The sequence below is a fragment of the Neolamprologus multifasciatus genome, chromosome 12 (genome assembly GCF_963576455.1).
Source record: "Neolamprologus multifasciatus chromosome 12, fNeoMul1.2, whole genome shotgun sequence".
NCBI lineage: Eukaryota > Metazoa > Chordata > Actinopteri > Cichliformes > Cichlidae > Neolamprologus > Neolamprologus multifasciatus.
This window is the reverse complement of record NC_140450.1, coordinates 854,571-866,935: the sequence shown is the minus strand read 5'-3', so window position 1 is coordinate 866,935 and position 12,365 is coordinate 854,571. Positions and strand designations below refer to the sequence as shown.

Here is a 12,365-nt window from a genome sequence, read left to right as displayed (position 1 = left end):
CAGATCCTCTGCTTTATCCTGACTAATGTGCAAATTTAGTGGCCCTTGTTCAGGTGTACACCACCCACCCTATGACAGCTGGGACAGGATGGATGTTATAACGCTACAGGCTTCATTAACAGATGGATGACATCACAGCTGTTATTCCCACCTTACATACACACTGTGGGTGAAGCCCAGATTCAATTCAATTAAATTTTATTTACACAGCACCCAATCACAACAGTCACCTCAAGGTGCTTTATAATGTAAGGTCGACCCTACAGTAATACATACAGAGAAAAACCCAACAATCATATGACCCCCTATGAGCAGCATTTTGGCGACAGTGGGAAGGAAAAACTCCCTTTTAACAGGAAGAAACCTCCAGCAGAACCAGGCTCAGGGAGGGGCGGGGCCATCTGCTGTGATTGGTTGGGGTGAGAGAAGGAAGACAGGATAAAGACATGCTGTGGAAGAGAGACAGAGATTAATAACAGATATGATTCAATGCAGAGAGGTCTGTTAACACATAGTGAGTGAAGAAGAAACACCCAGTGCATCATGGGAATCCCCCGGCAGCCTACGTCTATTGCAGCATAACTAAGGGAGGATTCAGGGTCACCTGGTCCAGCCCTAACTATATGCTTTAGCAAAAAGGAAAGTTTGAAGCCTAATCTTGAAAGTAGAGATAGTGTCTGTCTCCTGAATCCAAACTGGAAGCTGGTTCCACAGAAGAGGGGCCTGAAAACTGAAGGCTCTGCCTCCCATTCTACTTTTAAATACTTTAGGAACAACAAGTAGGCCTGCAGAGCGAGAGCGAAGTGCTCTAATAGGGTGATATGGTACTACAAGGTCATTAAGATAAGATGGGGCCTGATTATTTAAGACCTTGTATGTGAGGAGCAGATTGAAACAAAGCTCCACCCTGACTGAGGAGAAGCAGGAGCTCCACCCTGTGGGTTTGAAGGACTCACACTGCAGCAGGATAATGAACCCAAACACACCAAAGAAGACGCAGAGTGCTGACATCATGGACCGAAGAAGGGGTTAAAGGTCAACGTGTGTCACTCGAGTGATGCTGCCATCGGACAGATTCTGATGTTCACTCATGAACATTTTACTCAGACTGATGTCGTCTATGTGCAGCGATGTGTTTCTGTGGAGGTCAGAGGTCAGACTGTTGACAGCGTGTGTGCTCCTGTCGTGCTGTTACAGATGAACCTGGCTCTGGTCCACGACAGAGAGCTCATTAAGACGTTCTGGGAGAGGAGGATCGAGACTCAGACTCAGCAAGCTGAGAGCGAGGAGCAGAGGATGAGCCAGAGCGCACTCAAAAAGTGAGCGACGTCCTTCGGCCCGGCGGGCAACGCATAACATGTTTCTATAAAGCTTCATGACCAGGCTCTGGTTAGCATTTAGTCAAACACTGTGTGTAACCCAAGTTTAGTCATCTTCTTAGTTCAGTTTACTTTTAGTTTTGTACGTGTTGAAGGTCACACCTGTCTCCATCTTTGCGTACAGCTTCTTTTCTGTCATGATGCAGAAAGTTAAACATGTCCAGACTTTCTTTGTGTTAGCTGGCTAATCTGAGCTAAACCGAGAGACAAACTGTCTCCAGGCGGTCCTGGGTCTGCCCGGGTCTCCTGCTGATCAGTCAGTTATTTAATCAAGACGAGAGCTGAGACAGTGAGGGTTTGTTTTCCTCGCCAAAGAGACAACTGCAGGTCTGATTGTGTTCAGATCTGATGGAAATAACTCCAGACCAGTGAATCCACAGATAATTCATTAATTATGATGTTTACTGAATGCACAGTCATGTCACAGGATGACGGACTTTCATCAGCTTGAGTTTGAGTTGATGGATGAAACGAGCGCTCGCTGTACGTGTTTCAGTGCAGAGAGAAGGTGAGCCTCTTCAGCTGCTCGTTCCACCTGAGCACACGAGTGGCGTCCTCACGGGTTTTCAGTGGCGTCCTTCATTTGTAATGTCACTGATCTTCAGTCTAAACGGTTTCGTGTTCACAGACTTTCAGGTTCGTTCCACTCTCATTTTATTCGTCTCTGTGTGATTCGTGATTATTCTGTGGTCTGGTTACCCGTCAGCCTGACCTTTGTTCTCTGGGTGTAACTGGGTTTGATGGGACAGCTGGCGCTCCCCGCCCACTGAATGCTCTGCTGTCCTCAGACACACCCAGATCACTGACTCTTGGTAAACGTTGTTTGTAATTCACACACTGCGTCTCTCTGCAGCTTTTCACTCGTGGAGGCTTAAATTACAAACGCTTTCTTTCATCTGTCGAGGTCTTTGAGCCAGACGTCCGTTACCAAACTGAGCATGAATTCATTCGGTGAAGCCATGTGACCTCGTGGCAAATCTAAAAACAGATCGTCTCATTACAAATGGCCTCGTCGCTCAGCGAGCTGCAGGACATACCGACACAAACACACGAGCCTGTAACACCGTCTGGCTGCTGAAGGTGTCAGAGACGATGAGCACTAATGAGCGGAAACATGACCTCGCCTCACCGGGCTCTGAAGGAAGCAAAGGAAACAGGACGATGGCGGCTGGAGGCTGTCCTGGGTCTGCCCGGTGTCCTGATCAGTCCGTCGTTTAATCAACAAAGTGTGAGACGGTGAGGAAAGCAAAATCCTCATCAAACAAGAATCTGCACTAACATGCTGCAGCAGTCCACAGCCTCCTGCCCCCGTCCTGCTGCTCTTTTGATTTATCTCATATCCTCTTATTAAACTTGACCTCCTGATGTTACATCAGCTATTAGCTCTATCCGCCTTAACCCCTCTCACTCATCTTAACCTCAGTTCATCTCACCTAATCCCTCTGCTATCCATTACCCTGTACCCTAATCCCCCACCTATCACTACCATGTATCTCCTAATCCTTCGGCTATCTGTTACCATGCACCCCCCGACTCCACAGCTATCTGGCTCCCCGCTGCCTCTAACCCTGACTCTAGTCCCCGCTAATTGTGTACGTTATGTGTGATCCGAGCAGGGGCTGGAAAAATGTGCTGCGAAGCACCGAGGTGATAATCTCGGAGCGATGAGTGATGGAGGCCGGCCGCGAGCGCAGACACAGCAGCTCAATTTAGAAGATATTCTGATATTAATACTCATCTAACGGATGCTTCGGTCGGTGCGTCGGCGTTGCTGGAGCCAAAACGAATTTTATTTCATGAAAGGACGTCGACGTGAAGCTCAGCACGCTCAGCTTTTCTCAATGAGCTGCAGCGAGTCCATCAGTGAGGATCTGTGGAGGCTCTGCTGATGTGTCCTGATGTCAGTGTGAGCTCCACAGCTCTTCACTTGGACACCACGGAGCATAAAAAATACACGAGTGCATAATTACAAGAGCTAAACTTGTCTATAATTAAATCAAGTTATATTATTCCTCCACACTCGTTTAATAGATTCGTTTATTTTTAAAACATCTGCATTTAAAAAACATTCATTCATGAAAACTGAAAGAAAACTTGAACCCGTGACATCATCACACCTCCTCCGTGGCTTCAGGAGCTCAGATATAAGGCGGCACCTCTTTAGGCGGTGCTCCTCCACCCCTCGCCTGCAGCTCAAACACCAAATGAGTCAAACTAAATTTAAAGTTCAGGTAGAAGCTGAGGAGTCAAAGCGTTAGCAGGAGGAGAGGCTGTAGCAGAGTAACAGTAAAACACACCGAGGTCATCGCAGGCGTGGACGTGCTGGACTAACACAGGAGAGCTCTGATGGAGGCACCTGAGGGTGGAGTGTTTGCCCAAGGACACTTCAACATGCAGCTCGAGGATCCAGGGACTGAACCACAAACCCTGTGGTTAGTAGACCCACTGCAGTGCAGAAGCTGCAGAAATGGGAGGAGTTACAGACGCCGTGGTAGTGTTTATGTCTAAGTCTAAGCAATTCAATTCAGTTTTATTTATATAGCGCCAAATCACAACAAAAGTCGCCTCAAGGCGCTTCATAGATACAGAGAAAAACCCAACAATCATATGACCCCCTATGAGCAGCACTTTGGCGACAGTGGGAAGGAAAAACTCCCTTTTAACAGGAAGAAACCTCCAGCAGAACCAGGCTCAGGGAGGGGCGGGGCCATCTGCTGTGATTGGTTGGGGTGAGAGAAGGAAGACAGGATAAAGACATGCTGTCTTTATATGCTGACATAACACATAGTGAGTGAGAAAGGTGACTGGAAAGGAAAAGCTCAATGCATCATGGGAATCAGAGCAGAGGAGCCTGAATGGCCACAGTCACAGCAGCAGATGTTGTAGAAGAAGAAGCTCATCAACAGCACAGGAAGCGGCTGCAGTCATATTGATTATATTTAGCAGAGGAGGAGAAAATGCTGAACGTGACTCTCTGGCTTCTCTAAATCATTTCGTTTTGTTCCTGATCAGCTGACAGGTCCTCGCTGCAGGTCCCAGACCTTCGCCTGGCTGATTATAACTTAGCTGCACCTCTGGACCGCCTCCTGCACCGCTGCGTCACACTGGTGATTCAGGACCCACAACTTTGAGGTTCGTGGTGATCTCAGAGAGAAGCACATGCAAACAGCCGGTGCACCAGGAGACGACCTGAAGAGGACATCTGCCAATCACAGTGAGACGCTCAGTGATGTCATTGTGGTGCAGTAATGAGCCTGGAGCAACGACTCCACGTGTTTTTGGTGAAAATGTGTGAAGCTGGTTCTGGATGAGTCGCTGGCACTTCTGTGGGTCAGAGACATCATAGCGGCGGCGCTCAGCACGCTGAGAGGAGAAACGCTAACCTAAACCAGTGACTTGAATCACTCTGATGCTCCTTCAGGAACACGTTTGTGTCAGATGAAGGTCTTAACGCGTTGGTCCTGGTGCAGAGGAGCGAGATGCCGACCTGTCCGTCGGTCTGCCTCGGCTGACATCAGGAAGATTATCAGGACAAATGGAATAATCCGAAAAACTTGACAGGAAGGCGACGAAGAGCTGGTGAGGACAGCTGATGGCGAGGGTTGGGTTACACTCAAACATGTGACGCCTCACAGACAAACGTCTGTTATTTCTTTGCCTTTCTGCCCTGGAGTCACTTCCTGTCTGCCGCACGTTTGTGCGTCTGTGGTTGTGAAGCCTTTCAGTGACATAACGTAAACCCGACCCCTCAAACAGCCTCTGTCCTCAGGTCTGTCCCAGAGGAAGGACCAGAGAAACGTTTGGACCGGCAGGCTGGCCACATGTGATGATTTGACCTCTCCACCATCTTTGAGGAGAAACGCCTTCTTCCTACAGACAGCAGCCAATAACATCCGGTCAGAGAGTTGAATCGGACGCGGTGCAGCTCAGTTTCTTTGGCACAGAGCAGTGTTCCTGTAGTTTCTGTCAATAAAGATGAAAACTGCAGCACAGAGAATGAAAACAGATGCGGAACAAAACCTGAGCAGAAACACTGTTTGAACTTGTTTAGATGAAACCTTCATTCAGGTGAAATCGTGTCTGTGAACACTGTGAGTGACGTCACTGTACTGAGACTGAAGGGTTTGTCTGTGACGTGCAGCCAAACAGAAGAAGAAGAAAGCAGCACGAGGTGGTCTTTCTTCATCGAGCCTCACAGAGACAGGCGAGCACGCTCATGGGTGTTGGTGAAATAAAAGTGCTGATACGACAGCGATAACGCCGCAGCTGTCACCAGATCTGCTGCAGACTCAGAGCTCGTTAAGCTCTGAAGCTCTGACCTCAGCACTGCTGCACGCCACCGAGGCATCACTGTTACGATCAGGTCCTCTTAAAATACTGTTAATGAACATGATGACGTTCACCCTGACACGGCAGCTTTAAGGCCTGAACCACGAGAACGAAAACAGGAAGTTGAAGCAGGTGGTTTATAAAAGGTCACAAACCTGCGTGACCTTTGTAGGTCTGCAGAACCACTGCTGAGCACGTGCAGTGTGTGTAACAGCAAGATGGGGGTGGAGTTTGACTACATGGTGTCATGTGATGCGCTGGCATGATGTAATGTAACCGTCCTTCCTGTGTGTTTCAGGCTGAGGGGGGAGTGGGTGGTCCGTCTGGAGAACCGAACCAAACACCTGAAGAACCTCAATGACAACTACGTGAGGAAGATGAAGGTGGAGCCGTCAGCTGACCAGACGTGAGCCCCGATAACTCGCCGTAGAGCCGCTGAGCCAACAACCGTGTGTCCTCCTGCTGCTGTGTGAGAGAAATAAAGAGCTGGAAAATAAACTCGTCTGTGATTCATTCAGAGTTTGAACGTTCTGTTTTATTTCCTGCATCTCAAACACATCAGTGCATCAGACTTTCTCCCACAGCAGTGTCAGAGTGTTTCAGCGTCAGGCTGTGCTGATTCTGCAGCACTGAGACTCACTCTGAAGCCTCTGAGCCGCCATCTGCTGGACAAACAGGGGTACTGCAGGAACAAACCGCGAGGAGGGGCGTTCAGTCCAGTAAAGGTGGGAACAGGAAGGAGTTTCCGACGCCGGCCACGTGCAGCGTGTGAACCAATAAATAATCTATAAGTGACCATTAGTGACAAAACCCTCAGTCCCCTTCAACACCAGCAAACAGCAGAGCTGGGTCAGTGTTTGGAACTGAAATAAAAACAACTATTAAATATTTTAAATTCACTCTTCAGTCAAGTTTTCTCACAGCAGCTTCACAAATACAAACGTTTTAAGTTTCCAGCTGTTTTTCTACAGAAGCATAAAAAAGTTAATTTTATGAATTATTCTCCGCAGAATTTAAGGCTTTGGCCACCAGGGGGCGTTGTTTCTCTTTAACATATGTTTAGGAAGTCATAGTGACTTTTTCCCCACCAGTGTTTTTTTTCTTTATTTTGGAAACTTTATTTATAAACATATATTTAAATTAATAACAATAATAATTTCTGCTTTTTTCTCTTTCCAGCAGTGCAGCATGCAGGGGGGGCTTTAAGGGGGCCCAGCTGTACCACACAGCTTTAGTTATTAAATACGTCGCACATGTAGATAATGATATGAACATACTCATGAACGACGTTATTATAGAATAATCCAACCCAGCTGTGAAGTGAAGTGATTTGATTGATATACCTTTATTAGTCCCACAAGGGGAAATTTCATAAGGCTGCCGACCTATTGCACGCAATGGCGGCGCCATCTTACCCTCCGACCATACATACATTACACAAACATCACATGGGGAAGACAGGTCAGAGAGGTATAACATGGAAAATGCACAACATGAGGAAAGATAAGGAGAAAAAATAACTCGTCGTTATCAGGGTGTTTTGTTCAGCTCCAGCCTTGAGACCGCAGCTGGCGCCAAAGGGGTATCCGCATGAAGTGATGGTGTTTTTACTTTAGTGTGAACAGCTCATATGAATTTCAAAGCAGTTCTACAGTCCAACACTGGTCTCTCAATCTCCCGTCGGAGACCTGCGAGCTTCGCCATACTTGCGTTCTGTGATGTTGTCATTTCTTGTGCTCAAGGAGCCGATTCTGAGAACTCACGGCAGTGTGCCTCCCCGAGATGTCATCCAATTTGCTCCCAGAGATGTTATTCCGAGCTAAACCTTCCGAGATGTATCCAGTCTGCAGTCAGAGATCTTATTCTGAGTATTCACAGCAGCCGTAGCCTCTCCAAGATCTTATCCGTGCTGCACTCAATGAGCCCATTTTGAGAAACTCACGCCTCTCCCATCGTTCCAATCCCAGCGGGCAGCCTTGTGGGGGTTTGAACAGCCGGTTCCGCTTTCTTAATTCTTCGATAAGTCAGAACCCTGTTACCATGGTTCAGAATAGGTAGATATCTTCAGCACTCAGGCTCACCCGAGCCCAAACTTCTCGTTGAGAAAGGGTGTCGATTGCATTTAGGGACCAGTTGATCCAATCCAGAATTCCTCTTTTAGGTTTTAGAGAACAGACTGTGAGAGAATGTTCCAGGGAAAAGTAATAAAAAACACGAGACTAGACAAGGACATAAGCAGAGAAGATAAGGGAGAGGAGGAGAAAAGTGGGACCGCCTTCGTCAAGAGCAGCGAGCAGATGATCAGCTTTTCCACAGGTGAGTGAGCGATGCTGGACATGTCCTTACTCAGCTGAAGACAGAATTTCACAACAAATCAGTAACTCGTAATCTACATGACAGAGGACCAGTAAGGCTCTGAGGTCCCTCCCCCCACCCTGGACTGCCCCCGACGACCCCGGGAGCTCCAGTCTGTGCCGGTCGGAGTGATTCCCTGACAGTCATTAGCTTTCATTTTATTGCTGCAGTTACTGGCATAGATGCCTTTCAGAATAAAACCTAAAACTTCTCGTTCTTTTCAAAGAGTACGGTCGGTGTCGTCCCCGTACGCCCGGAGCCGGCGGTCAGTACAGGCTGTGGATCGGTACCAGGGCGGCGTTTCTGGTTTTCTCCAGCAGTTTCTCTCTCAGCGTTTGTTTCTGGACTTCATGCCAGACGTAGCGAGGGTGCTCCACACGCGGAGGCTGCCCCGTCGGTGTCCACTCCACCTTGCGCCCGTCCTCATCGCGCTGGACGTGGTCGGGCGTGAGCTCCACCAGTGTGGTGAAGCACACGCCGTCCGTCTTGCCATTCTGTCGGCCGTTGTGCTGCAGACTGAGCACGCCCAGCGTGTTGACATCATGGTCGTAGTAAGCCGACTGCATGGCTTCCTGCACCACCATGTTGGCCGCCCAGGTCACCGCGTGGGTCCTCACCGCCGCCGCTGTTGGGAGGTGGGGCTCCGGGGCTGCCAGCAAAAAAATCATATAAATTTCACGTCTGTAATATTCTGGATATTTATCATTGAGGTATTTGTAGATATCAGGGCTGTTTCTTATATTTGTAACTTTGTAACATACTGCGTTATTTAATTTAGTTCAGTCTGTTACTGAGCCGTGTTTACACGGGTCCTACTTAATTACAGGTTATTTAGGAAGATGTCACACTTAAAACACTTTAACTCAGCCGTGTTTTCAGGAAAAAAGCCAAACTGTAGAGTGATGAAGTTTTCTGTCTGAGTTTGGTACCTCTGATGAGCAGAACCCAGATGTGCTCCTCAGCACCGATGAAGACCAACATGAGTCTCTGCACCACGTGACGGCAGCTCAGGTCTAAGGGTAGCGTGACAGGATGGCAGGGACTCAGACGGTACCTGAAGGCAGCACGGCAGGAAAGTCAGGAGTCGCCACGTCAACATTGTACAGATCAAAAAGAGGCTGAAAAACTCAGATAAAGGAAGTTTTTAAACACACTGAGGTTAATTATGGAGTTCCACAGGGTTCAGTGCTAGGACCACTTCTGTTTACATTATACATGCTTCCCCTAGGCAGCATCATTAGAAGACATAGCATACATTTACACTGCTATGCAGATGACACCCAGCTCTATCTGTCCATGAAGCCAGATAACACACACCAATGAGTTAAACTGCAGGAATGTCTTAAAGACATAAAGACTTGGATGGCCACTAACTTTCTGCTTCTTAATTCAGATCAAACTGAGGTTATTGTACTCGGCGCTGAAAAGCTTAGAAATATGGTATCTAACCAGATTCTTACTCTGGATGGCATTACCTTGGCCTCCAGCAACACTGTGAGGAACCTTGGAGTCATTTTTGACCAGGATATGTCCTTCAACGCACATATTAAACAAATATGTAAGACTGTGTTCTTCCATTTGTGCAACATCTCTAAAATTAGAAATATCCTGTCTCAGAGTGACGCTGAAAAACTAGTTCATGCATTTATTACTTCCAGGCTGGACGACTGTAATTCATTATCATCAGGAAGTCCTAAAAACTCCCTGAAAAGCCTTCAGCTAATCCAAAATGCTGCAGCAAGAGTCCTGACAGGGACTAGAAAGAGAGAGCAGATTTCTCCTGTTTTGGCTTCCTGTTAAATCCAGAATTCAAAATCCTGCTCCTCACATACAAGGTCTTAAATAATCAGGCCCCATCTTATCTTAATGACCTTGTAGTACCATATCACCCTATTAGAGCACTTCGCTCTCGCTCTGCAGGCCTACTTGTTGTTCCTAGAGTATTTAAAAGTAGAATGGGAGGCAGAGCCTTCAGTTTTCAGGCCCCTCTTCTGTGGAACCAGCTTCCAGTTTGGATTCATGAGACAGACACTATCTCTTAGTGCACTGGTACTCCATAAATAAAACTGATGTGAATTTAAACTGATGCTGCAGGTTAATCAATAACTAAACTCAACTCTGTGGTGTTTCGCTGAGTTTACATACTTCAGTCCGGATTCGATGAGGCGGAGGATGTCCCGCCCTCTGAGTTGGAGCTCTGACTGTCTGTCCCACCACGAGGCCTGAAGAGACTCCTGATCTGCTGCTGACAGACTCTTTAAACTTCCCCCTGACAGAAGAGGAGAGACTCTGCTGCTCTTCATGTGATACACATATTCACCCAGCTTCCTCAAACCAGACAAAGCTAACGATGCGTTCAGGGGCTCGGAGTAAAAAAGGTTACCCTTCAACACTAATAAAGTGTGTGACCTCTGACCTGTGACCTTGGCCAGGAAGATGAAACGGATCCACTGAGGTCCCTGCTCCTGGATGAGCAGCAAGGTGACTGGCTCACTTTCAAACCCCGCCTCCTCCTTCACCTGCAGACAAAGAGAACAGCTGATGCAGACAAAGCCAGGCTTTCTCTGCATCAGCTGCTTCAACAAAACCTGAAACCAGATCAAAGACATCCCAGCGCTGCTCATCAGCTTTGTATCCGAGTACCCACACAAAGAAGTGCGTTTGATGCATCGCTCAACACTTCTTCTAGAGACCAACCAAGCAGCTCGCTCTGCTGTTTGTAGCAGGGTGGTGCTCACAGACAGGACGGAGATCTTTTCACAGCATTACGTCCTCCTGAGCCGAGTCTGGGATGGAAAGCACGAAGTCCTGTGCAGACCGGCTCGGACTGCTGCTCCTGTGATCCGACACGGATAACAGGAAAAGTGTGACACTGGATTTATAGCTGAAGCAACACAGGGCAGCTTTAAATACTGCAGCAGAAATCAGAGGCAACCTGGAAACTCATCAATGTGCAGTCCCTTCTAATGACGGCCTTTAAAAAACCACTCATTTAATTTAAGTTCCATAAAGCTTCAAGTCATCTCCCAAATATCATCTTTAAAGAAAGAAAACACGGAAACGGACTTCCGGTTTGAACGTCACCGTGATGGCAGCACCTCGAGGTGAATAAAGAAGGACCAAACCACTCTGAGGTGGCACTAAAGTGGTAGTTTAACGGTGGGAAAATAATGATAGCTTTCTCCTCTCACTGCAAACCTGCTGCCGCACACTGTGATTCAACCCCAGCAAGCAACGGCTGAAATATGGCTGACACTGTGTTACAGGAAATAAAAGACTTTCGCCAAGAAAACAGCACAACTGGGGAGATCAAGGAAGAAATCCTAAAGGTGAGACTGGATGAGGCTGAGGGCAGGATGGAGAACAAACACTTCTTACAGGCTCCGCCTCACTCACCTCCCTCTTCATTGCCTCCTCCAGGCTCTCTCCCACCTCCACCCTCCCAGCAGGAAGATACCACTGTTTGTAACAGTCCGGTTTGGCCTCCTGCACCATCAGCACCTCCTCCTGAAGGAGTGTTAATGAATTAAACAATCGATCATTTAAGGGTATTGATGAGACTGAGACCTGTGGTGACCTCTGTTCACCTTTTCATTGAAGATGACGGCACAGACGATGTAGGTGACGTTCTTCCTCAGAGTGGCCGGTTTGCTCTGCTCCAGGCCCACATCACACACAGTGACCTCTGACCCCTGCCCACTCAGCAGCCTCTCCACCTGCTCCTCCACCTGCTGCTGTTCCTCAGCTGTCATCTGCATGTCTGTAAGAGGAAGAACAGAGAGCGTCTTCATCAGCTAAAAAAACACCTCAAAGCTGAGGCTGTGACTGCAAGCGCGCGGAGGCTCACCTGTGATCCAGGTGTGGCAGAAGCTGGGAGAGCTTCTTACTGTCGGATCTGAATCCTGAAAACTGTCGTTCACTAAAAGTACTTCGTTACTTTCTCCGCAGGTACCGACGTCATAAATCACGGAAGCCTTCCCCCCGGAAACAGATGCCGGTGATAAACGCACGAGCCCAACTGCTTCAGCTCGCCTGTTTTGACATTTGACTCCAGAAGGTGACACCGGAAGTGCTACTAATCTTCCTGTTCCGCGCCGCCGCAGTAAGAGCTTTTAACCCACTCGAACACCCCCCACGGCCGCGTTGGACGGTACAAATTAAGATGAATACATCAGAAGTTAACTGAGCTCTAACCAATCAGGAGCAGCGTTCTTAAAACGGGTATGAGCTTTTATTTGTCTGTGCGCGTGCTTTATTGTGAAAATCTGACCCGGAAATCACGTGTTTTGTAGTTTGTCCTGG

At 47.9% G+C, this 12,365-nt stretch overlaps 2 protein-coding genes across 5 annotated transcripts in view; one reads left to right on the top strand and one right to left on the bottom strand.

Moving 5' to 3' along the window:
• LOC146506057 (protein FAM240B) overlaps positions 1-6,206 on the top strand; it is a 6,852-nt gene extending 646 nt beyond the window's left edge. Inside the window, exons 2-3 of the mRNA XM_085180474.1 lie at positions 1,198-1,319; positions 6,007-6,206. Coding sequence (XP_085036600.1) covers positions 1,198-1,319; positions 6,007-6,118 — 234 coding nt within the window. The 3' untranslated portion in view covers positions 6,119-6,206. The remainder of the gene's footprint in view (positions 1-1,197; positions 1,320-6,006) is intronic.
• Positions 6,207-7,042: 836 nt separating this feature from the next.
• nudt18 (nudix (nucleoside diphosphate linked moiety X)-type motif 18) lies at positions 7,043-12,126 on the bottom strand. 4 transcript variants are annotated; one of them, XM_085180469.1, is made up of 7 exons: positions 11,911-12,123; positions 11,651-11,823; positions 11,460-11,570; positions 10,480-10,582; positions 10,209-10,332; positions 8,993-9,117; positions 7,043-8,712 (listed from the first exon to the last, which is right to left on the bottom strand). In XM_085180469.1, exons 2-7 carry the CDS (start codon positions 11,819-11,821, stop codon positions 8,330-8,332), a joined length of 1,017 nt encoding a protein of 338 aa, XP_085036595.1. In that variant the 5' UTR covers positions 11,822-11,823; positions 11,911-12,123; the 3' UTR covers positions 7,043-8,329. The 4 variants fall into 4 exon arrangements, with proteins under 4 accessions (XP_085036595.1, XP_085036593.1, XP_085036596.1 ...); XM_085180467.1 differs by having other exon boundaries at positions 10,209-10,582; positions 11,911-12,125; XM_085180470.1 differs by lacking the exon at positions 11,460-11,570 and having other exon boundaries at positions 11,911-12,124.
• Positions 12,127-12,365: the final 239 nt, after the last annotated feature.